Source organism: Saccopteryx bilineata, chromosome 2 (assembly GCF_036850765.1).
Source record: "Saccopteryx bilineata isolate mSacBil1 chromosome 2, mSacBil1_pri_phased_curated, whole genome shotgun sequence".
Taxonomy (NCBI): domain Eukaryota; kingdom Metazoa; phylum Chordata; class Mammalia; order Chiroptera; family Emballonuridae; genus Saccopteryx; species Saccopteryx bilineata.
This window is the reverse complement of record NC_089491.1, coordinates 273,398,264-273,420,166: the sequence shown is the minus strand read 5'-3', so window position 1 is coordinate 273,420,166 and position 21,903 is coordinate 273,398,264. Positions and strand designations below refer to the sequence as shown.

At 50.5% G+C, this 21,903-nt stretch overlaps 1 protein-coding gene across 20 annotated transcripts in view; it reads right to left on the bottom strand.

Annotated features, from left to right (window-relative positions):
• ZNF664 (zinc finger protein 664) overlaps positions 1–21,903 on the bottom strand; it is a 110,439-nt gene that overhangs the window by 68,644 nt on the left and 19,892 nt on the right. For 10 of the 20 annotated variants that reach the window (XM_066260776.1, XM_066260777.1, XM_066260770.1 and 7 more), the window contains 2 exons: positions 12,743–12,803; positions 8,761–12,637 (listed from right to left, as the gene is read on the bottom strand). The exons of 1 other annotated variant lie outside the window; for it this stretch is intronic. In XM_066260776.1, coding sequence (XP_066116873.1) covers positions 11,262–12,047 — 786 coding nt within the window. In that variant the 5' untranslated portion in view covers positions 12,048–12,637; positions 12,743–12,803 and the 3' untranslated portion in view covers positions 8,761–11,261. 9 more of the 20 variants (XM_066260773.1, XM_066260772.1, XM_066260783.1 and 6 more) reach the window with 5 other exon arrangements.

Below are 21,903 nucleotides of genomic sequence, written 5' to 3'. Positions count from 1 at the left end.
CTGTCAAACACTAAATCCACGAGGATGATGATGATGTTGGTTAATAAGTTGCCAATCTACTAATGAACAGCATCCCATCAGAGTGGAAAGTTTGTTTTTATTTATTCATTTTAGAGGGGAGGGGAGGGAGAGAAAGAGAGAGAGAGAGAGAGAGAAGTGGGGGAGGAGCAGGAAGCATCAACTGCCATATGTGCCTTGACCAGGCAAGCCCAGGGTTTCGAGCCGGCGGCCTCAGCGTTCCAGGTCGATGCTTTATCCACTGCACCACCACAGGTCAGGTGGGACAGAGTATTTCCAGACTGCCCCCCCCCCCCGACCTCCGCACCTCCTGGCTTGGTCACTGGCACTGCCTGGTCTCTATCTTGCAAAGTCAAACATTTCGATGTCACTCTCCGTGTCCTATTAGCCACTGAGTCCAGGGTCTTCTGCCTCCTACATCTCACTCTCCAACCAGTGAGCCAAGTGACAGCTACCCAACAACTGCAGCTGTAAAATGGGCACAATGTCCATCGGCTGTGACAGTGTATTACACTGTACCATGTCCTATCATAGGGGTTGGCTATTATGTCACCGTATCATCTATCCATCCTATCATTCGGGCCAACTGCCATTCCCACACCACAAGTCATCGGGGTGGGACATTGTATCGTGTCATACGCCTGCTGGGCACACAAGTGTGTGTTGCTTTATAGCCCACACCCCCTGGGCACGCCAGCCCTCCCCTAACTCCCTGAACAGACCGCCCGGACACATCCAGTCCCAGCCATGCTGCATTAGTTTTCCCAGGCGCAGGCTTCAGGTCTTTGAGGCGTAACACGGGCAGTTCTTGAAGTACGGTCCTCAGTTAGAGCAGCGGTCAAAGCGGCACCCCCTGGGAACTTAACAAACATTCTCAGGCCCCACCCCCGCACCAACTGAACCAGGAACTCGGGAACTGGGGGGGGGGGGGCTCAGTGACTTGACTGACCGGTATGTTCACAGTCCCTCCAGGCAACACTGCAGCACCACAAATTTGGAGAACCCAGTGTGGACCATCTCCTCTGTCTTCTCACTGCACTTGTTGGGTGGACGCCTCTGCGTCCCCTCCCGTGCTCCTGTGGGAGCCGCAGCCTCTCCCGGCCCCCACAGCCCTGGACAGGGGGACACATGCTGACTGCTGCACTAACCTGGTCCCCGGATCACACCCCGAGAGGTAGCTGTAGGACCCTGAGTTATGACTGCTTGCTGGGGAGACTTTATTTGCTAGTCGGCTACACGCATGCGGCCGGATCTTACTCCCTGCCCCACATCTTCAGCCCCTAGCAAGGGTCACTTAGGCAGACCCTCAGTGGCACTAAGTTCATGTACACAGTTGTGCGACCGTCACCACCCTCCACGTCCAGGACTGTTTCATCTTCCCCAACAGAAACTCTGTGCCCATGAGACGCTGACTCCCCGTCCCCGCCTCCAGCCCCTGGAAACCGCCGTTCCACTTTCTGTCTGTGAACTTGACCACTCTGGGTCCCATTTTGTATTTATCCATTCATCAGTGGATGGGTCCCCTGGGCTGTTTCCACCTGCTGGCCCCTGGGGACACTGCACTCACAGGTGGGCCTACGGCCGTCAGACCCTGCTTTCAGTTCCTGTGACCTCACGCCCGCTAGCAGGGCTGCTGGGTCCCACGGCAACTGCAGAACACGACGTGAGGTTTGGGTTTGCTTCACGCCCTCCTCTCCTTTGCCAGTCGAGTTGATGAACCCTCTTCCCAGGGTCGTCCCGAGCACACAACAAACAGAATATCTCTTCCCCTCTGAATTGCTCTGACCAACATGGTGATCCATTGGTTAAGGCAGAAATGTCCACTTCTAGAACACCCAGGTGTTTTCTAAGTTCCATGTATCTTTTTGCCTCGGGGAAGGGGGGGAAGAGGGGGGAAGAAGAGGTGGTGGAGGAGCAGGAATTTTTTTTTTTAACCACGGATAGGCCCATAAGCATATCTAACCATCTTGTCTGTCAGCGTTCTATTTTTAGCAGAACTTCCTTTGCTCGACAATGGTCACTGATGGGCCCCCAGGAAACATAGAAGGGGAATATTGTTACGTTTGTCTGCATGTGCCCTTGGGACTTTGTGGCCCAGAAGAATTGCTTTTTATCAATAGGTGGTCCCTGGCCTGCCTCACCAAGCAGTTCCTCAGTTGTTGTTATTCTTTAAAAAACAAACAAACAAAAAAACCATTATTTATGGTCTGATTTATGTGCACTTGATTGAGTCCTGGGAAGGAAACCTTTGAATCCACAGCACAAATGACCTAATTAATGGTTTGTAACCTAGTGATGTCCATACCAACTATCGGTTTTCATTTTATATTATTCCCCCCAAAATGGACTGATGAAATTGCATCATGCTTTTATTTTTATATAATACTACCTCTTTCAAAAACAAAAAACTCTTCTTTGCCTTATTAATTATATTTTTCATTATCTTTTAAGTGAGTGATCGTTAAAGAACCAGCCCCACTAGAGTTGATAGAACTTAGAGTGAACAAATAATTTAAATATATGAAAGTAACTAGATGGGGGGAGGGGGCACACGGTACGACATTTAAGTTAGATAAGAAAGGCTTAAAGTGGAGAGAGAGTGAGCTAAAACTTGGGACTGTGACGTTATATAGGACACCCAGACTGGTCACTTTCATGGCATGTGTGTTGGACCAGAAAAATGCTTTATGGACAAAAAAAAAAATTTTTTTTAAGTATTTAAGAGAACAAGGGGGAGAGTAGAGGTTTTTGTGACACTCCATGTCACAAGCAAAAACATTTTTATATAAAGTTGTACGAGACTGGGGACTAGAATTGGGTTATTATAGATTGGATATGACAGCCCCCACCCAGCAGGGGTCTCAAACTCACGGCCCACCGAACAATTTTGTGCGGCCCGCAGACTAATCTACGGGCTTACTTAATTTTATCCAAAATATTTTGAACTTCGTGGATTAGTCTGCGGGCCGCACAAAATTGTTCGGCGGGCCGCATGCGGCCCCATGGGCTGCGAGTTTGAGACCCCTGCACTAGGGGGAGCATATCTGTTCATTTCAAGCCACCTGCTTCCTTTTCCAAAGAGAAATGACTAAGATTCCAACTTGCTGGATCCAAAAATAACCAAGGACCTAACTTTCCACCTTTTTCGCCACATAACACAGGACTTCCAGGGTTTTAATGCTCTGTGGCGCTTATCTGCCTATGGAAAATAACCAGCATTTGACTCTGCTGTGCTAATAAAATGTATCTCAAGAGCTTTATTTCCTTTGAAAATGCATCAACTCTGATCCAAGGCAACGGCTACACTATTTCCAGTAAAAACTAATGAAGCAAATTGCCTCTAGTATTAGCACTTTTTAAAATATTTGTTGTGTAAAAAAACCCCAAAAATAAACACACATTGCTGTTTTATAGTCAAAAAAATACCCTGGACTACACCGAGAACACAAACTCTTCAGTGTCTAATATTCAACTACCCATATGCACGAATCAGCACCTGTCAGATGGCTAGTCTTCACGAGGAAAAGGGGAAATGAGTCTCTGGCCTTTTTCCACCAAATCATTGACCCTTTCCCAACTGCCGAGGTAACTCCTGTTCCTCAAGGGAAACAAGCTAACTCAATCATTACATCATTCAAAACTAAATTCTGAAGGTAAATGCGTTAATTCCAACAAAAGCAGTGTATCTGTTTTGCTATTCCTCACGGGGATTGTTTTTTTTTTTTTTTTTTTTACAGAGACAGAGAGAGGGATAGACAGGGACAGAGAGACAGGAACAGAGAGATGAGAAGCATCAATCATTAGTTTTTCGTTGCACAATGCGATACCTTAGTTGTTCATTGATTGCTCTCTCATATGTGCCTTGACCGTGGGCCTTCAGCAGACCGAAAAACCCCTTGCTCGAGCCAGTGACCTTGCATCCAAGCTGGCGAGTGTTTTGCTCAAGCCAGATGAGCCCGTGCTCAAACTGGCAACCTCGGGGTCTCGAACCTGGGTCCTCCGCATCCCAGTCTGATGCTCTATCCACTAAGCCACCGCCTGGTCAGGCCTCACAGGGATTGTTAAGGTCATTGCTTCAGCCTGTGGAGAAACACTGAGTATGAATGTTGTGGCGGCACCCAGCAGGCGGCCGTGACCAGAGGGACTGGGGGAGTCCGGGAGACTATTCTGCGCATCTTCTCTCAGAGTGTGAGAAGAAAGAGGAGGCACTGATGGATGCTGACATGCGGACAAGGGTCCCCGACGGCGGCCTCTCGAGCCTTTGGGAATCCCCTGCACTGAGCCCGAGAGGCTGACGGAACTCTGCGTTCCCCGGCGTCCTGCAGCCCGGGACCTCGGGAAGGTTGGGAGGGTTTTCATTAGCGCTTTGGCTGCGACAGAAACGCACTGGAGGGAGAGCTATTCACACGTCTTCCTGCCACTTGACCTGGGGAGGTGCCACAAGGTGCCACCGTAAAGCCAGAACCCGAGGACATCAGAAAAGGGCTGAGAATCCTGACTGGCTGATGCCCAAAGTGTGGGAAGCCGAAGATGGGAGTTCACGGGCTTGGGTGTCCGTTTCTTTCCTCAGAATGACTGTTCCATCAATATTGTTTTTCATTTATCCCCATGGGCAGACATTTCAGTTGGGCCAGCCTGGCCTGACACCTTTGCTAACAGAATCTCTGAAGGTGCGTGGTCTGGCTGTGCTGCCCTTGGGCCTGGACAGGAGGGCCCAGACTTGGACCTTCTTGGGAGACACAGGGATGAGCCCAGCCTGGAGCCCTGCCTCTACAGCGAGCTCCAAATGTCCCCCCATCCTGGTTGGTCCTTGTCCCACAGCCCAGCCCCACTTTCAGGGCCTGCATGAGGCTTTCCTGCAGGGGCCTCCTCCTCAGAGTGGGCTGCTGCCATAGACCCAGCAGAGGACCCACAAAAGGGGGGCTATTGGGGTGCAGGTCAGGGATGGCCAGTACCTGGATTATGGGATGGGGTGCCACCGTCCTGGATGACCATGACCGGCATGGAACTCCACAGGGTCCCAGCACTGAGGCTGAGCAACCGCCCAGTGGGAGAAAAGAACGTATTTTTACAGAACACTTTGTGAACTTGACTGACGACTTTTAAAGGTACAGACCTGTGGGAGACACAGACGCACACAGGCACACACAGCAGGAGTCTGTGGGGTTTAGCAAATCAAACACGTGAGAGCAAGGTCAATCTGAGTCCAAATGCAGGGAACTCAGCTCTCCCTAGACAAACCATGGGCCACACCCCTGCGGGGAGCACAGCCCACAGCACAAACAAGCAAGGTTCTTTGGGTCTTCCTGGGTCAAAGGAGGCAGGTTGGTGCTTCTCATCACACTTGTATGTTTTGTTTTTAACTGACTTGTTCACAACAGCAAAAGCAGCCACCAAATGTCTCAACTATCAAATAAGCCAATGTAGTAGGTACAAAATTCCATCCACAAACTCAGATGGGGAAAAGAAAAAATATAAGCCTATTTTTCTATTCTATTTAAGAGTTTTAAAACTCTATTATAAAATGTGGTTATTTTTCAGGGGGGGGAACAAGGGGGTCCCTTCTCCAACTTCTCCCAGAGAAAGACTCCTTGTTCGTTTGTGTGTGTGTGTCCTTAAAAGCAGTGACTATACAGTGATTAATAGAACAGAGTTAACATTGAAAAAAATTAAACCACTTCTCCTAAATAATTATTGGGTATGAGAGGTAAAAACTGTAAATCAACACTGTTTTTAAAAAATAGGGACTAACCTGGCCAGTTGGCTCAGTGGTAAGAGCATTGGCCCGGCATGTGGAAGTCCCCGGTTCGATTCCCAGTCAGGGCACACAGGAGAAGTGCCCACCTGCTTCTCCACCCCTCCCCCTTTCCTTCCTCTCTGTCTCTCTCTTCCCCTCCCGCAGCCAAGGCTCCATTGGAGTAAAGTTGGCCCGGGTGCTGAGGATGGCTCCATGGCCCCCACTTCAGGCGCTAGAATGGCTCTGGTTGCAATGGAGCAACACCCCAGATGGGCAGAGCATTGCCCTCTAGTGGGCAAGCCCGCTGGATCCAGTCAGGCTTTATGCGGAAATCTGTCTCTCTGCCTCCCCGTTTCTCACTTCTGAAAAATAAAAAAATAAAAGTAAAAAAACAAACTGTGAGAGTGTTTCATTCCAATGTCTACGGGATGTCCCCAAAACCGAGGGGTTTGGGGCTCAAATTCTGACACTCAGCCTAACTCCTGGTTTTATTTTGATGCTGTAATGATCTGCATGTCTATAAAGGGATAGTAGTACCTTAACATTGTACCCCGGGGACACAGAAATCAGACTGGGAAGAACACGGCACTGACCCACATCAGTAGGTTTATCTGGGACTCCGAGTATAGCTGGCACCAGCACCAGGACTGCATCCCAATTTTACAGTGACAATCGCCGCCTCCTCCACCCAGAAGAGACTCGGTCATAGCACTGGACTTTCCCATTCGTGTAGAATATCCCCCCCCCCACTTCCAAGCAGTCCCTCGGGATCAGGCAGCTATTCTCACCCACACAAACCTTCGCCATGTTGCTCACCAGACTTTCCCCACGAGCCCATGACATTACGATAGCAGCAACCTTCAATCGGTGTGCTACAAGGATTTTTACAACATGCCACGCCTGACACGGACCTCTTTGCCTTTAGATTGTCAAATAAAAAAAAAAAAAATGACAACAGCCAACACAACAATACCTGTCTAGTGTGACTGAATCAAAATTATATCTACTTTTTATTGTTGTTCAGATTGGCAAAAATCTTTATTTTTTTTTTTTTTGGTGTGCTGTGGAATTTTAGTAATCAGTTTATGTGTGCCGTGAGATGGAAAAGGTTGAAAATTGCTGCGTTATTTTTACCGATTGGTTGATTTTAATGAGAGAGGAAGGGAGAGACAGGAACATCGATCTGTTCCTGTGTGTGCCCTGACCAGGGACCGAACTGGCAACCTCTGCACTTCCAAATGATGCTCCATCCAACCGAGCCATCCGGCCAGGACGAATTGCTGCATTACATCATAACATAGCACGCTGAAGAAGCCCCGTGTCACCACCCACACCTTATGTGTATCCATTTATGCCAATGGCCTTTTCCTTCATCACAGTGCAGTACAGTGGGCCCCCCTCCCATTTGTTACACCCAACACTTGCTATTCGTTTCAGTGACCCAACACGGTGCTAGACTCTTAAGCACCCCTTTGTCAAGGTCCTTGCACAGTGAACTGTGTGGCTAGACCAGAGGCTTTCATTCAATTCACACTCTTTATCCGTGAAGAGTCACACGTTGAACGAAAGCCCTCCCTCCAAAAAAAATGCATACACCCACGTACATGCAAAATCTTGCACAAGCTTTACAAAGACTCTAGAAACCCATCTATGGGTCCTAGGTTTAGAAAACTCTCCGAACACAACACTCATGCCAGAGCTCATGACGCAGAAGGGATCGGGGCCAGGCCCAAGGGGAGGGGGTGTCACAGGAAGAGGGGGTGCGTCTGAGGGGACGCATCCTCAGCAGCAGTATTTTGGAAGTGTAAGGGGCAGGGTACACACAAAACAGAGTCTAGAAAATGTGTACCCTGAATGTTGGTATGAGCAATCTGTGTGTGCGAAATTCTTCTCTAAAAATGTTATCCTATTTAGCGCAGGCCTAAATCTGAACCAGACAAGGCTAGGCTGTCCCTGCCAGCGTCCCCTTGGACCAACGCCACGTCCTAGCTGACGTGTCATGAACAAAAGGCCTGGGATCTTTGGATGTATTCATGTGCCTCTTAAAAAAACTTAAATGTAATACAGGAATGATTTTAAAAAAACAAAGTTTTAATTATGCTCTTAAAATGATCCCACCTCACATGCGGCGTGTGGTGGGTGCCCACGCCGGCAGGCTCCTGTCTGACTTGCGTCCTCCCTGGCCTAAAGGGGCCGTCTGCCGTCCACTCAGGTTCCCGACACACCCGGGGAGCAGGCCTGGACCTCTCACACTTGGTCCTCACAGGCACCAGGAGTTGTCCAGTGGTGACATCTGAGACCACGTGTGGCCTCTCTCCTCCACCTACTCATATCCCAGGGGTCTAGACAACCTCCACTTTGGTGATGGACATGGGAGGCAGGCAGCCTGGCCCCTCAGAGCCAGCAGCTGGCAGAAGCCCTCTTGGAGACCGCTGTGTGGGACAGGGCCACTGAGCACAGCTCCTGGAGTGCCACGCTGCAGTGGGAAAGGGCTGGTCAGCAAGGACTGGACCAGGGCTGGCAGCGAAACACACGTCTATGGGCGGGCACCACTCAGACAATACAAGTTACAAGTGACCAACACGGGTCATACAGGGAACACAAATTCATTGTCAAAATCGAAAATCATTGGGTTGGTTTCTTCTTCAAAGAGCAGAATGTGTGGGAACCTCCTGCCGGTACCCAGCCGCAAAGACAGACCGCTGCAGCTAAGAGGCTGACCTGAGCTTGGGGCCTGCTTCTTCCGGCTGGCCCAGGCCTTCGGCCCTCTGGGAACCATTCCTGATGCAGGTCAGTCACCCATTCCCTGCCTGGGTGGTGCCCCCGGGGGTGCGGGGGCAGCCCCGTCCGCCCGCACTAAGTGCTGACAGCAGCCCAGCCCTTACACTCAGTGCCCAGCTTGGACAGGAAGTCCTACAGGCAACCTGGACACAGTGCCCAAGGCCACCTCACCACACAACGCACAATGACCACTGAGTTCACACAACCACAGGTCAAGCACAAAACCCTGTTATAAAGTGATTTTATTAAATTGATTTGGACATACTGTAGGTCAAATAATATTTTCCGAAGGTAACAATTATGGACTTTAAAGCTTGACATAAAATTAGTAGCTTCAAAAGTGTTAGTCATATTCCCCAGCAACAGCATGATAAAATAATTCAACTATGTAGAAATATAGAACTCTAGGACTAGCCAGAAACTCGGAAATCATTTAGCCTAATATCCTCATTTGGTGAGAAAACGAGACCCCAAGGTTAAGTGATCTGCCCAAGCTCACATACCTAATAGTAATAGAAATCAAACCCATCTTTCCTAAAACTAAAATTCTATCAATGATATTTCAAATTGGCTATCAACTAAAAGTCTAGGCTTTGCTAACACTGCACACTACAGTGACATGAGTGATACATAAGACACTACAGTAATTGCAGTCGAGGAGTTCAGGCCTAGAAGGGGCTCTGTCCCGGGCAGGGCCTGGGACCAGGACCGGGACCAGCGCCGGCCCTCTCCAGGTGACGAGGAGGGAATGTGTGAGTAGTGACTCCCCAAGGGCTCGTCCCGCCAAGCCTGGAGAAGACAGTGACCCCGCAGCCTGTCTTGTTCCTCGGCCCGCCCACGACATCAGAATGTGCTCCTCTGACACCTCCTCCCTGCGCTGAAGTTTCGGTCACACAAAACCCCTTCCAGTCAAACAGGAGAAGATTCAAACATGGGAAACTCAAGCTTTCAGTACTTCCAGGACTATTCTGGGCAGCTCGCTTTCCACCCTCTGTGACAGCGGACAGACACCACGGACACGGTCACCCGTTTCAGAGCTTCAAAGAGCCTTAACTTCCCCAAGACTTCCTGAGCAAAAGGACCACATGTGGGAAAGCAACGCAAACAGGAATGAGGAGAAACAAAATGAAAAATTAGTTGCTTTTCGTTCTTGTCATTGGGGATGTTTGGTCTTCTAAACATTCCTTGAGTTCCTCCACATGAGTTTTTAATATCTAGCAAAAAAAAAAAAGCCTACACATGTCGGATGCCAAGCAGCTCAGTACCCCGCGCTGCTGGCTCCGCTCGGCGCCCACCGCCTCACTGGTCCCCAGAGCCCCGGCCTGCGCACCACCGTGGTGTCTGTGCTCTGCCGGCCCAGCTCGGAGCCAGTCCCCGCTCTCTGCCCAACGCCACCCCTCAGGAAGGCCTCGCCCAGCCGCTATCTAAGGATGCCCCCACCCCCACCCCCCCTCAATCCACACCCTCGTTTATTTTCTTCATAGCACTTAATCACTATCTCAAACTACATTATTTGCTGACTCGCTTAGCACCTGGTCTCCTCCACCAGAAGTCAACTCCACGAGTAGGGGCCCTTGTCTGTCTTCCTCAGGGGCGTTCCCAGCACCCAGCACAGTGCCTGGCACACAGGAGAAGCTCAATAAATACTTCTGAATGAGTGAATAAAGAAAAGGACAATTCGCATAGACAGTCATGCCTAAAAAGGAACTGCTACATTATCCTCCATAAAGGGGTTACCAAGGACTCTTATTGGTTACTGCCCAAAATGACAGAAACAGAGACTACCGATGATGACAACTCTGCCCCCTGCCGCCTCTGCCACCATCTCCCCAGCCAGGACGGAGCTCCGCAGTACAGAAGGAGCCAGGAGGGCGTTTCAGGATGGGGAAGAGCTCTAATTTTGCTTGCTTCTTCCTCCCTGCTATTTACAGTCAGTTATTCCTCCCCAAAATATTCAAGTTAAAAATCCTGATGTAGCCCCTAAAAAGTCTAATAGAGACGCAGTGATTAACAGAATCCACACAAAATTTAAAAAAAAAATAATAAGTTCAAGGGCACGCACACACCATCTGCCAACAACTCCTCTGAAAGGCCAAGTGAGCAGAAATGGAGTCCCCTAAAACCTAAGATGAAATTTAATGCCATCTAGGAAGGGTGGATATATGTGGGTATTTTGAGGACATACGGGCAAAGTGGGTTCAGAAATAATGAAATCTATGAAAAGCTATGTAGGGCTGGGTCGAGTGGAACCTCAGAAATACCTGGACACTGTCTCGGGGGAGCTGGCTGTTCCCAGCGTGGTAACTGGTATGCCTGACTCAGGGAAGGCGGGTGGAGCTCCCGACAGGGGCACCAGGGCTAACCGCCGGGAGAAGCGTCCACAGATGGTGACGCAGGAGGCTAGGGGGTGACCGTGGTTTCCTGTATGGTCTTCAACTCTGGCCTCGTGCTGGGACCCCCAGGAAGCACACACCCATCTTTTCGTGGGTGGGAGACACTGGAACCTCAGAGCCAGAGTCTTGGGAAGACACCCAGAGGGATTCAAAGTCAAGTGGTGGGACACACTTGGCATGAATCAAAACATCAGCCTCCCAAATACCTTGTTGAAAAGAATGTCCTGCTGGGGCTTGCTCTAAAAATTTCTTGGGTCAATGCAGGTATTTACAGGGTTTCCTTCCTAGTGGCACTTATGGGTTTAAGATTTTTAACTCTTAGCAAAAATGCTTTATATAACCGATATTTTGAGATGGTTTCTCTCCTTTGTGTGCACCCTCTGGTGGATGCAGAGGCTGGTGCTCTGACTGAAGGCCTTTCCACACTCATCACATTTAAAAGGTTTCTCCCCAGTGTGCACTCTCTGGTGGATACAGAGGCTAGAGCTCTGGCTGAAGGCCTTCCCGCACCCACAACATCTATAGGGCTTCTCCCCAGTATGCACTCTCTGGTGGATGCAGAGGCTGGAGCTCTGGCTGAAGGCCTTCCCACACTCATAACATTTATAGGGCTTCTCTCCTGTGTGTACTCTCTGGTGCATACAGAGGCTGGAAGTGTGCCTGAAGGCCTTCCCACACTCTTCACATTTGAAGGGTTTCTCTCCTGTGTGGACTCTCTGATGCATGCAAAGGTTTGAACTATTACTAAAGCCCCTCCCACACTCGCTACAGACATAGGGTTTCTCGCCTGTGTGAACTCTCATGTGAATCTGAAGATGTGAGCTCCAGTTGAAGGCTTTACCACACTCATAACATTTATAGGGCTTTTCTACAGTGTGGATTTTCTTGTGTCTATTAAGTTTTGTCGTGGTACTAAAATCTTTGCCACAATCATCACACTTATAGACCTTCTCTCCTGTGTGGTCCCTCCAATGAATGTGAAGCTCCGATATGTGAAAGAAACCCTTGTCACACTTGTCACATTTGTGGGGCTTCTCAGCAGTGTGAATTTTCTGGTGCATAAAAAGGTCTGCTCTCTCAGAGAAAAACTCCCTGCACATGGGGCACTTGTAGATCATTTTTCCTATTTGGTATCGTGACTTAGAGGAGAAAATCCCTTACAGCTACCACAGCTACAGGGCAGCCAGGTCATCGAGTCTTATTCGGCCATCGGGCTTTTTATCTCAGGCTCGCTCTGTTCGGGAGGTTGACGGTCAGCCCGAGCTTTGCCCTGCTTGTCTTTCTATGGAAGGTTTCTTCCTGCATAGTGTTCCTCACGAGTACTATCACTGGTTATAAAGTGACACTGACTCCCACATAAATTCTGGAACTCATTAACACAGAACGCTCTTTTAGGTCCTGAGTTGTCAACATTCCAAGGGGCTCCCAAGGTGCAAACCTTTGTGTTTTTAAGCCCCTAGAATCTTCCTCTTGTGGAATGGTCTCGCACTTCTCACGCGTAGAGACACGACTGCACAGTGTCCTGTGTGGTAGAGGGTGAAATCCTGCGTGTTGGTCTCGGTCCCCTGTGGCCTCCCCTTGAAGAGTCAGGGTGACATTCCACCTCCTACAACACATGAGACAGGAGCCTTCCCAGGAAGCAAACTCGGGCTTCAGGTCCGTGGATCCGTCCTTAGGAGGGCTCCCCACTTAGGTAGCATCCAGTCTCCTGTAACAGGAACAAAAATAGATAGGTTGAAAAGGTCTTTGTTTTGTCCAGAAGACTGCTGTTGATTCCACAATTTCATATCCATGTGACAGCAATAACACAGACCTTCTCTGACCTTGAGAGGAAGCTTGTCTCCCAGAGAGCGGTGTCTCTTGGATTTGCAGGTCTGAAGAAGAGAAGTTGTAGATGTCATGCTCCATTCACAGCCCAAGTGCAAATCCAACACAACCACCTACTGTAATTATCTGAATAACATCCACGGAGACTAATGGAAAAGTCCTCAGGAGACCCAAGTGAGTGCGAGAGGTACCGTCCTTCATAAAGGACCAAGAAGGAAAGCCAGCTCCACCTTGAACATCAGAAGGGACAAGGTCGCTGCTTCTGGAGTTAAAACACCCCATTTGAGTAGCTTTCCAATCTATAGGAAGAATATAACATGTCGGTATCAAACGGCATTCCCGCTTACTGTCTTCAGTTGTTCCCTGATGTACTTACACTGAAATCCTCAACCTGAAACTCAGAGTACTGCCATGTGCTCCCCCCCTCCGTGCTGTGCTTTCTGCATCAGTTCTCAGAGGTCCCACCCCCGCCCCCACACATGCTGCTTCCTGGGTCAAAAACGCCCCCTGCCCCAGTACAAGGCTGCTGTGTCAGCCGCCCTTCCCCACCTAGAGGAGGCCCTGACTGAGACTATTCTAATCTCCTATTAGATTCCTTCAGAGCACACGGGCTTGTAATTATCTTAGTGCTGCTCAGTTTCTGACCTGTCCCTGCACAGGCTAAAATGCCACAAGGGAGGCCCTCCACGGCTGTCCAGTCACCGTGTCCCCGTCACAGAGGGAGGCGTCCAGGCGATCCTGCTTGTGCAGCTCTGTGGCATTCCCTGACCCTCTGCCCCACAGACGGGACCCACTGCACCCTGGCATGCAGATGAAGTGCATTTCTCAGCATCTTAGGACAAGTCTCCTGACAACCAACATGGGTTAAATATACAGCAAATAGAAGGGGTAGCAAAAGGAGACAATAAATCCCAAGAGTCAACCTGAAATCTTCTGATGTTTATGATCACGTCTTAGCAATCTTTGCTTCTCTTGTATTCTAAACTCAGTAAGTGATACTTCAGTTAATTAATGGAAATTAATAACCTTCAAATAACACTTTCAGTAATGTCCTCCATACAAAGACAGGGTACATGGTGACTGAGATTCCTTTAGTATCAAATGGCAACTATATCGGAGTGCTTTTAGGTAGAAGTGTTAGGATAATGAATTTCAACTACATAACCCAAGTCTCGGCAAAAATGCAGTCAGTGTCTAGAAAACAAACACAAGCATCTATCCTTGACCGAGCAATCACACTTCTCGTGCTCGGCCCCAGACACACTGGCAAACACAGGCAACGACTGCCGTCCCCGCTCATTCCATCAGGCAGCACCCGCTGCAGCTGGCCGCAGCGGCCCACCCACAGGGGATGGGCTGACCCTACCCTGGTCCTTCCTGCCATGCAGCCTGCCCAGCCACTCTACAACGGGAGAGTGGGGGCATGACACACTGATGGGGACTGAACCCAGGTCATACAGACCGCTCAGTAAACAAAGCAAGGTCTAGAATAGTGTATAAATTGTGCTCTCTTTTGTGTAAAAAAGGGAACATGAATGTATTTATAAATTTGTTATACGATATATATAAATAAACATGGAGAAGGAAAATACAAATGGAATTTAAATGCTTATTTATGGGGGAGGAACAAGAAAAGAATGGAGTAAAACATCTCTGAATAGACCCTGTCTGTTAGGTAGTTTTGATTTTGGAAACATTTTATAAATGTTTAAATATTCAAAAACAAAAATAAAAAAAATTTAAATCCCTAAAATTTTAAAGCAAAATGCAGAAAATGAACTGTAACTTTCAAATTGGTGGCATCCACAAAGTACATCCTTAGAGGGCCATGTTGAGAAAGCTTCAAAGAAATCAAACATTTTTTTATAGCTTTAACTATTAGTTGTAATTATATTGGGATAGTGCCAATAAGTAATTAGGCTAACTTTGTTAGGAACCAAAATTTAGTTTTAAGAAAATAAGACACAGGCCCTGGCCGGTTGGCTCAGCAGTAGAGCAACAGCCCAGCGTGTGGAAGTCCCAGGTTTGATTCCCGGTCAGGGCACACAGGAGAAGCGACATCTGCTTCTCCACCCTTCTCCCTCTCCTTCCTCTCTCTCTTCCCCTCCCGCAGCCAAGGCTCCATTGGAGCAAAGTCGGCCCGGGCGCTGAGGATGGCTCTATGGCCTCTGCCTCAGGTGCTAGAATGGCTCTGGTTGCTGCGGAACAATGCCCAAGATGGGCAGAGCATCACCCCCTGGTGGGCATGCTGGGTGGATCCTGGTTGGGTGCATGCGGCATGCGGGAGTCTGTCTCTCTACCTCCCTGCTTCTCACTTTGGAAAAATACAAAAAAAAAAAAAAGATATAAAACCACAGTTAAGGAGAAACCCTATAACATGAGACAATTTAGAAACACCCATCCGAATTCATGTCTTTGTTCTAGGTCTGCCCAGCAGCTAGGCCAGAATCAGTGACCACAGACAGCAACGGTCCCTCCCTTCCCTGGTTCTAGACCGAAGCAGCACTCTACAAAGTGAGCCTGGGATGCATGATTAAGCCAGAGAGGCGTGCAGAAGAACACGGGGACCCATTTATGAAGATACTCCCATTGGCCAAAAATGGGACAACTGAGCATAAAAAGGAATGGTGACTGCAATCTATGGAGACATCAAATATACAAAACCCCTCAGACTCACAAGATCACTAGGACTGGGAGAAGTGGAGAGAGAAAGGAAGGGACAGAGGTCAAGAGACAGAAGGACTCAAGGCACTGGGCAAATGAAGTGACCAGGATACCAACTCTGTGCCTTTGTTTGAAAACTGGCAATTAAAAATAAAGAATTCAACATCCATCCTTTCAAGATATTACAGCAACCCAGCTAGTAAGTAACTCGAATGAAATACCTGATCCAGACCACAACAGGAACTGGGTGGAAACTGGTGAAAGGCTGACCAGGACCCTTTACACGGAGAGGGCTGCGCTGCCATCACCTGAACCCACTGATCGACCCCAGCACACCCTGAAGAGCAACAGTGTGCCCATGCGTGCCTCCCAGTGTGGTGCGGGAGCAAATCCAGCACCAGCAGGGAACACTCCTGCCAGACTGACCTGGAACCTGTGGGCCCGAGTTCCCTCTCACTGACAGAACCGGGGCAGGGGTGCTCTAGATGAAAGACACACGAGACATAACAATCAATGTAAGACAAGGTAACACGAGGCCCCACCCTGGAACTGGATCGGCACGAGCCAGCCGCCAAGAGGCGACGCAGGAGACATGATCAGGGACTGGGCGTGGAACCACACGAGAACACTGTGTGCTGTGTCAGGCACGGCAATGCCACCACAGTTACGTAAACCGACGCCTGTATTTTTAGAGCTGTGTCCTGCAGCCTGCAAGAGTGAGCGACAGTTCTCAGATGTGTCTTGAGAGACTTCAGAAAAGAAAAAAAGAACAGATAAACCAAACGTGGCCCAACTGTTATAACTGCTGATAGAGGTGACGGATAAATAAAATATTTTCTACCTTTGCATATGTTTGAAGTTTTTAATGACACAAAATTGGTTCATGCTGAGAAGACACGGTTTCCTGCTCCCCTGCAGTGACACGTTGACCGGCACACCCACAGTGAGCAGGGAGCTGAACACTCACCCTGTATATAACTATATACATACATCACCATTCCACACGCCCTCCTCCTCCAGCCTTCTGCAGGCCCTACCTCCCTGCTGGTAGCTGAAAACCTGCTGAGGTCATTTGTTAAGAAAACAGAAGCAATCTGATGGCAGCCCCCTCATTTTCCCATGGGGCGAGCCCCCCTTGGTGACCTGCACCCACACCCCACTCTGCACCCCCCATAAGGTAAGTGCCTGCTCCTGGCCGGGCCAGCCCCTCCCTGTGCCATCAGCACTTCCTGTCGCATCTCAGAACCAAATCCTGCCGTCAGTCCTGTCCTCCTGTTAGGTCCACCCCCACACAAGCAGGTTCTAGTGCCGCCCTTCCTGAAGCAAGCATCTGGGACGCCGGCCACTACCCAGCCATCAGCCTAGAGGGCTGCTCCCTGCAAAACCCAACTCAAAAGAGGCTCATTCCTCGCGCGCTCTGTCATGCTCCAGCCTCCACACTGCACTAAAACGGCTCTCCCTGACTCCCGTGACTACTGAATGAATGCCTTGTCCACCTGACTGGCCCTTGGAACACTCTGCCTGGCCTGCACAGCACCCACCTCGCCCACTGACCTCCCACCTCCCCTTGTTTCTTTCTTTCTCTCTCTCTTTTTTTTTTTTTTGTATTTTTCTGAAGCTGGAAACGGGGAGAGACAGTCAGACACTCCTGCATGCGCCCGACCGGGATCCACCCGGCACACCCACCAGGGGCGACGCTCTGCCCACCAGGGGCAATGCTCTGCTGCGACCAGAGCCACTCTAGCGCCTGGGGGCAATGCTCTACTGCGACTAGAGCCACTCTAGCGCCTGGGGCAGAGGCCAAGGAGCCATCCCCAGCGCCCGGGCCATCTTTGCTCCAGTGGAGCCTTGGCTGAGGGAGGGGAAGAGAGAGACAGAGAGGAAGGAGGGGGGCGGAGAAGCAAATGGGCACTTCTCCTATGTGCCCTGGCCGGGAATCGAACCCGGGTCCCCTGCGCGCCAGGCCGACGCTCTACCGCTAAGCCAACCGGCCAGGGCCATCCTCTTGTTTCTGTTAGTGGAAACACCTCCTCAATCTCAAATGTTGGGGTGCTCTGGGGCTCCAGCTGGGGCCCCCTCCTTTCCTGTGTATAACCTCTCTCCAGGTAAGCTCGTAGGCCTGGCTCCCCAGCGCAAGCTGCAGCCCGGCTGCTCCAGTATTTGCTACGGGCATCCTATAACCTTTCCAAACCCAGCCCTCAGATTGCACCCTCCTCGCTTTCCTGTCGGGTGAACTGCACTGACATCCCCCCCTGGGGGAGGGGGTAGCCTCCTTTCCCCTCCCCCCTTACCACACCGCCCTCCATGACACAGCCCCGATCACCCGCCTGGCCCACTGCCACTACCGCCCCTGACCACCTGCCCGCCCAGCCCACTACCCCTACCACCGCTGACCACTCGTCCGCCCGGCCCACTTCCCCTACCGCCCCTGACCACTTGCCCGCCCAGCCCACTGCCCCCAACACCCCTGACCACCTGTCCGCCCGGCCCACTGCCCCTACCGCCCCTGACCACCCACAGACTGTCCACAGCCTCTTGGTCACGTCATGCTTCGCTCCTGGCCTCCAGGGCCAGCCCACATAACCCTTACAAACATAAATTAAATAATGACCCTACTTCCCTGCCTAAACCTCCCAATGCTCTTTAAATGCACACACCTCACAGCATATGGGCTGGGCAGGGGCAGGCGCTGGCTCTGTCCGCTCTCCCCTTCTACATGCTGTCCACCACATACCACCTCACTCCAGCCTTCCTCTTCTTCAGACCTGCCCAGCTGGTCTGTCCTCAGCGCCTCCAATGGAGGCCTGGGCCCACGCTGCACAGCCCACATTATACCAGGAGGGCGCTGCGTCCTCCCCACACTCAGGTTCCAGCACCAGTGTCACCTGCCCAGGGAGCAGCTTTCACTCACCACCTCAGCCGGCCCCACCCGCCCCTCTCCGCACATCACCCAGCTCTGATCCCCAGCCATCCTTACACTGACACTCCTTACACTGATCACCTCAATCATCCCATGTTTCCTGCTCGCCAGCTCCCTCCCCCTGCATCCGAGGATGAGCATCTCAGCAGCAGGGACTGCAGAGAATTGGTGACCTTCATGAACACCTAAAACTCCTTCACCTCTGTCTTTGTGGATCACCCAACCAACAAACGCTTCTGAGCCTCTCTGCTGGCCAGCGTGCCCCCCTCCAGAGTTCAGTCCAGTGGAGGCAGACGCTCACAAAGATGTCCGTGCAGACATGTGGAGCCCAAACTGGGCGCAGTGCCTGGGGAACACAGGGGGGTGGCCATAGGGGCTGCCCATCAGAGGCCAGAGACAATGCCCTGCACAGGTGAGAGCCATGAGAGCTCACACAGGGAGGGCCCTGCAAGGGGGGAAGGCCTGAGGGGACAGCAGACACAAGGGGCAGCGGTGAGAGCCAGGTGTGAGGAGTGAGGAAGGCCCGTGGGGCCAGAGCTCAGGGCTGGAGGGCTCGGTGCTATGAGAAGGAGATGGGGACAGAAGCAGGTAAGGACTTCGATCTTTATCTGCAGGATGACAGAAAACCACGGAAGTGGTCAGTCTTCGTGTGTCTGGAAGTGGGGACATGTGCACTTTCACAGAACCACAGCAGGAGGACAGCTGAGCGGGGATGGGAGAGCACCTGAGCTCGTGTGCCGGGGAGCTGCCTCGCTGTCTGGGACAGAGCTGCGTGGCCTGTAGGTGCACCCAAGGGCAAGGCAGCAGCTAGGAGCGGACCAGGCTAGGCCACGTGGCCTGTAGGTGCACCCAGGGGCAGGGCAGCAGCCAGGGGCGGGGCAGCCCAAGTCACGTGGCCTGTAGGCGCAGCCAGAAGAGAAGAGCCGACCCAGCTCGGTGCTGCCTGAATACAGGGCAGAGGCCGTGCCAAGGACAACTCTCAGGTTTTTAAGTAACTGGATGGAGGTGGAACCATTCATTAACATCAATAACTCTAGAAAAGACCAAGGTTTGGGGATGACATCATAAGTTCAGTTTCAGACATCTGTGACGTGCCAAAGCCGACGTCGAGAACAGCAGTGGAAGGAAGGGACCGGCGCTCAGAGTGTCAGGATTCTGTAACATACACTGTGAGCTGTGAGCTTCTGGGGGTGGCTGAAGTGGGGCCTGGGAATAAGAGCTTCTTGGGAGAAAGTGATGAGGACCCCACACTAAGTCTTACAGAAACCCAACATGGAATGAGTTTAAAGAAGGCAACATCAGAGTACACACTGCACAATTCCACTTCTATGAAGTTCAAAAGGAATCCGTGCTTAGAAACCGAGGGCAGAGAGCTCCTACCAGAAAGGGCATAAGGGGCGAGGGGCCCCGGTCACCTGGTGTCTTTAGCTGGCACTGCCTTGCACAGGGGTGCTCCCTGCACAGCTGTAAACACTCATCACCTGCACCCCTATGATTGCTGACTCCGTCTGTTACACTCCAAGGGAAAGATCTGGGAAAACATAAGAATTCCATTGACAGGGAAAGACTGGAAACATGGGAGAGAAATACCCTGAGAGGCCCATGGAACCAGAGTGTCGAGTGTGGGAGAAGGACAGCTTTCACAGGGACCGAGGAGAAGGCAGCAAGAGTCTGAGTGTGTGAGCAAGTGTGCATGTGCAAGCATGTCAGAGTAGGACGCGGAAAGGGTCCCTGAATGTCTGTCTGTCCCTAGCACAGCAGGAAGCAGAGCCACCTGAGGAGGCGGCAGGCAGGGCCAGGAGCCTGAGCGCACAGAGGGTCAGAGATGGCTGTGTGCAGAGCGGGAGCAGCTGGTGGGCACTGCGTGTGCTCAGGGCTGCCCCTCCGGCCACCACTCGGCATGGCTGAGGAATGCACACAGCCCAGTCTCTGCCAAACAGGAATGATCAAAGGGCAAAGGGGCCACCTACCTGGAAGAACTCATTACTCCTATTCTAATCCAAATGTTGGCCTTTAAAGAAACAAAAAACTGTATTTACTCATTTTAGAAAGAGGAAGGGAACAAAAGAGCAGGTTTTGGCCTTCATGTGCTGACAGAGAATATCATGAAACTGCCAAGTTCTCCCTGTCCCCAGGTCACCAGGCACGCTCGTGTGACCTTCCCGCTGCATACTCCCGACAGCCCTCTTTGCTCACGCCCAGCAGACAGCCACACCATGCCTCAGGAGAACACCTCAGCGTCCCGGCCCATGCCGCGAACGCATACACACCGCACAGCACACGCCACAGATGCGCGCACACGCCACGGATGCGCACACACACCGCACAGCCCAGGTCTCCCCCCCACTTCACAGCAGAAGACGGTCAGAGTCCTGCCTCAGTCAGCCCATGCTGTGCCCCCGAGGATGGCACAACTGCAGGCTTCTTTTTAAATTTTAATATATTTAGAGTATCTGAAATTCAAACTGCTGGCTCAGAAAATCTGAAGTCATTTGAAAATAACTACACGCTACACCATTACTTTGTCATATGAATCAAGTGAAAAGGACCTCTTTTCTTGTTTTTGCAAAAGTACAACTTCTCTGACTTTGTGTTGCAGGTGTTATCTGGTACTATGGTTATCCCACTCAGCTGTAACATCTTTAATATTAGCTACATCTATTTAACGTGTTAATTTTTTTTTTTAAAGAACATAATTTATACTTGAGAGAATGACTGACAACCTGGTTATGTGGATTTGGGTACTGGACAGATGTTCTAGTTAATAGGAAACAACAGATATTTGTTGACTGTCATATCTGAGCTCTCAAGGGAAAACTGGGACTTTGGAAAACTTGTGTCTACCATCAGACACTGCACTTTCCCAATACCTGAAGACTTTGCAATGAGATCATCGGTGATGCTAACAAACATGGTTTTCTAGGCATCATATATAAGGAAATGTGGACATCTGCAAGATCTGTGTAATTCAGTGAACCAGTATTTTCAGAACACCAACATGTGAGTGAAGTGATAAAATCATCATGGGTGAAAGACCCACTCAGAGTGCGAGAGAGACCAGGGAGCTTCAACATACCAGAGTACAAAAAGCTTCACTGGTGGGTTTCAGATGGTGTGCTGTACTGCCGCTGTAAGAACCCACCGCCTGTCCAGCTGGGGTGCCATGTCACCGGTGAGCTCACAATGATCTGAAAAGGCTACTGAACCCCTTTCCCAACCGTGTTATCTGGGTAAGGCTGGATGTGCTTGACTCTGGCAAAACAGCATGCTGCAGAGACTGGACATAGAGCAGGTGTCTTATTCAAGCCTCGCACGTTTACAGACACGTGCCAAAGTACAGATGTTGCCACTCCTCCTGCTGAAAGCTGTTTGTTTTAGAAATAGCTGTTTTTCATAAAAATGTCATTTGTGTTAGTCAATAAATGTTTTTATAAAAGTTTAGTTTCCACTTCTATTAGGGCAGATAGCAATGCCTCTAACGCACAGAAACAGAAAGTTCTCTGGGGTCCTTAACAATACTGCTTACAGTGTAAAAGGGTCCAGAAACCAAAAAGGGGCTGAGG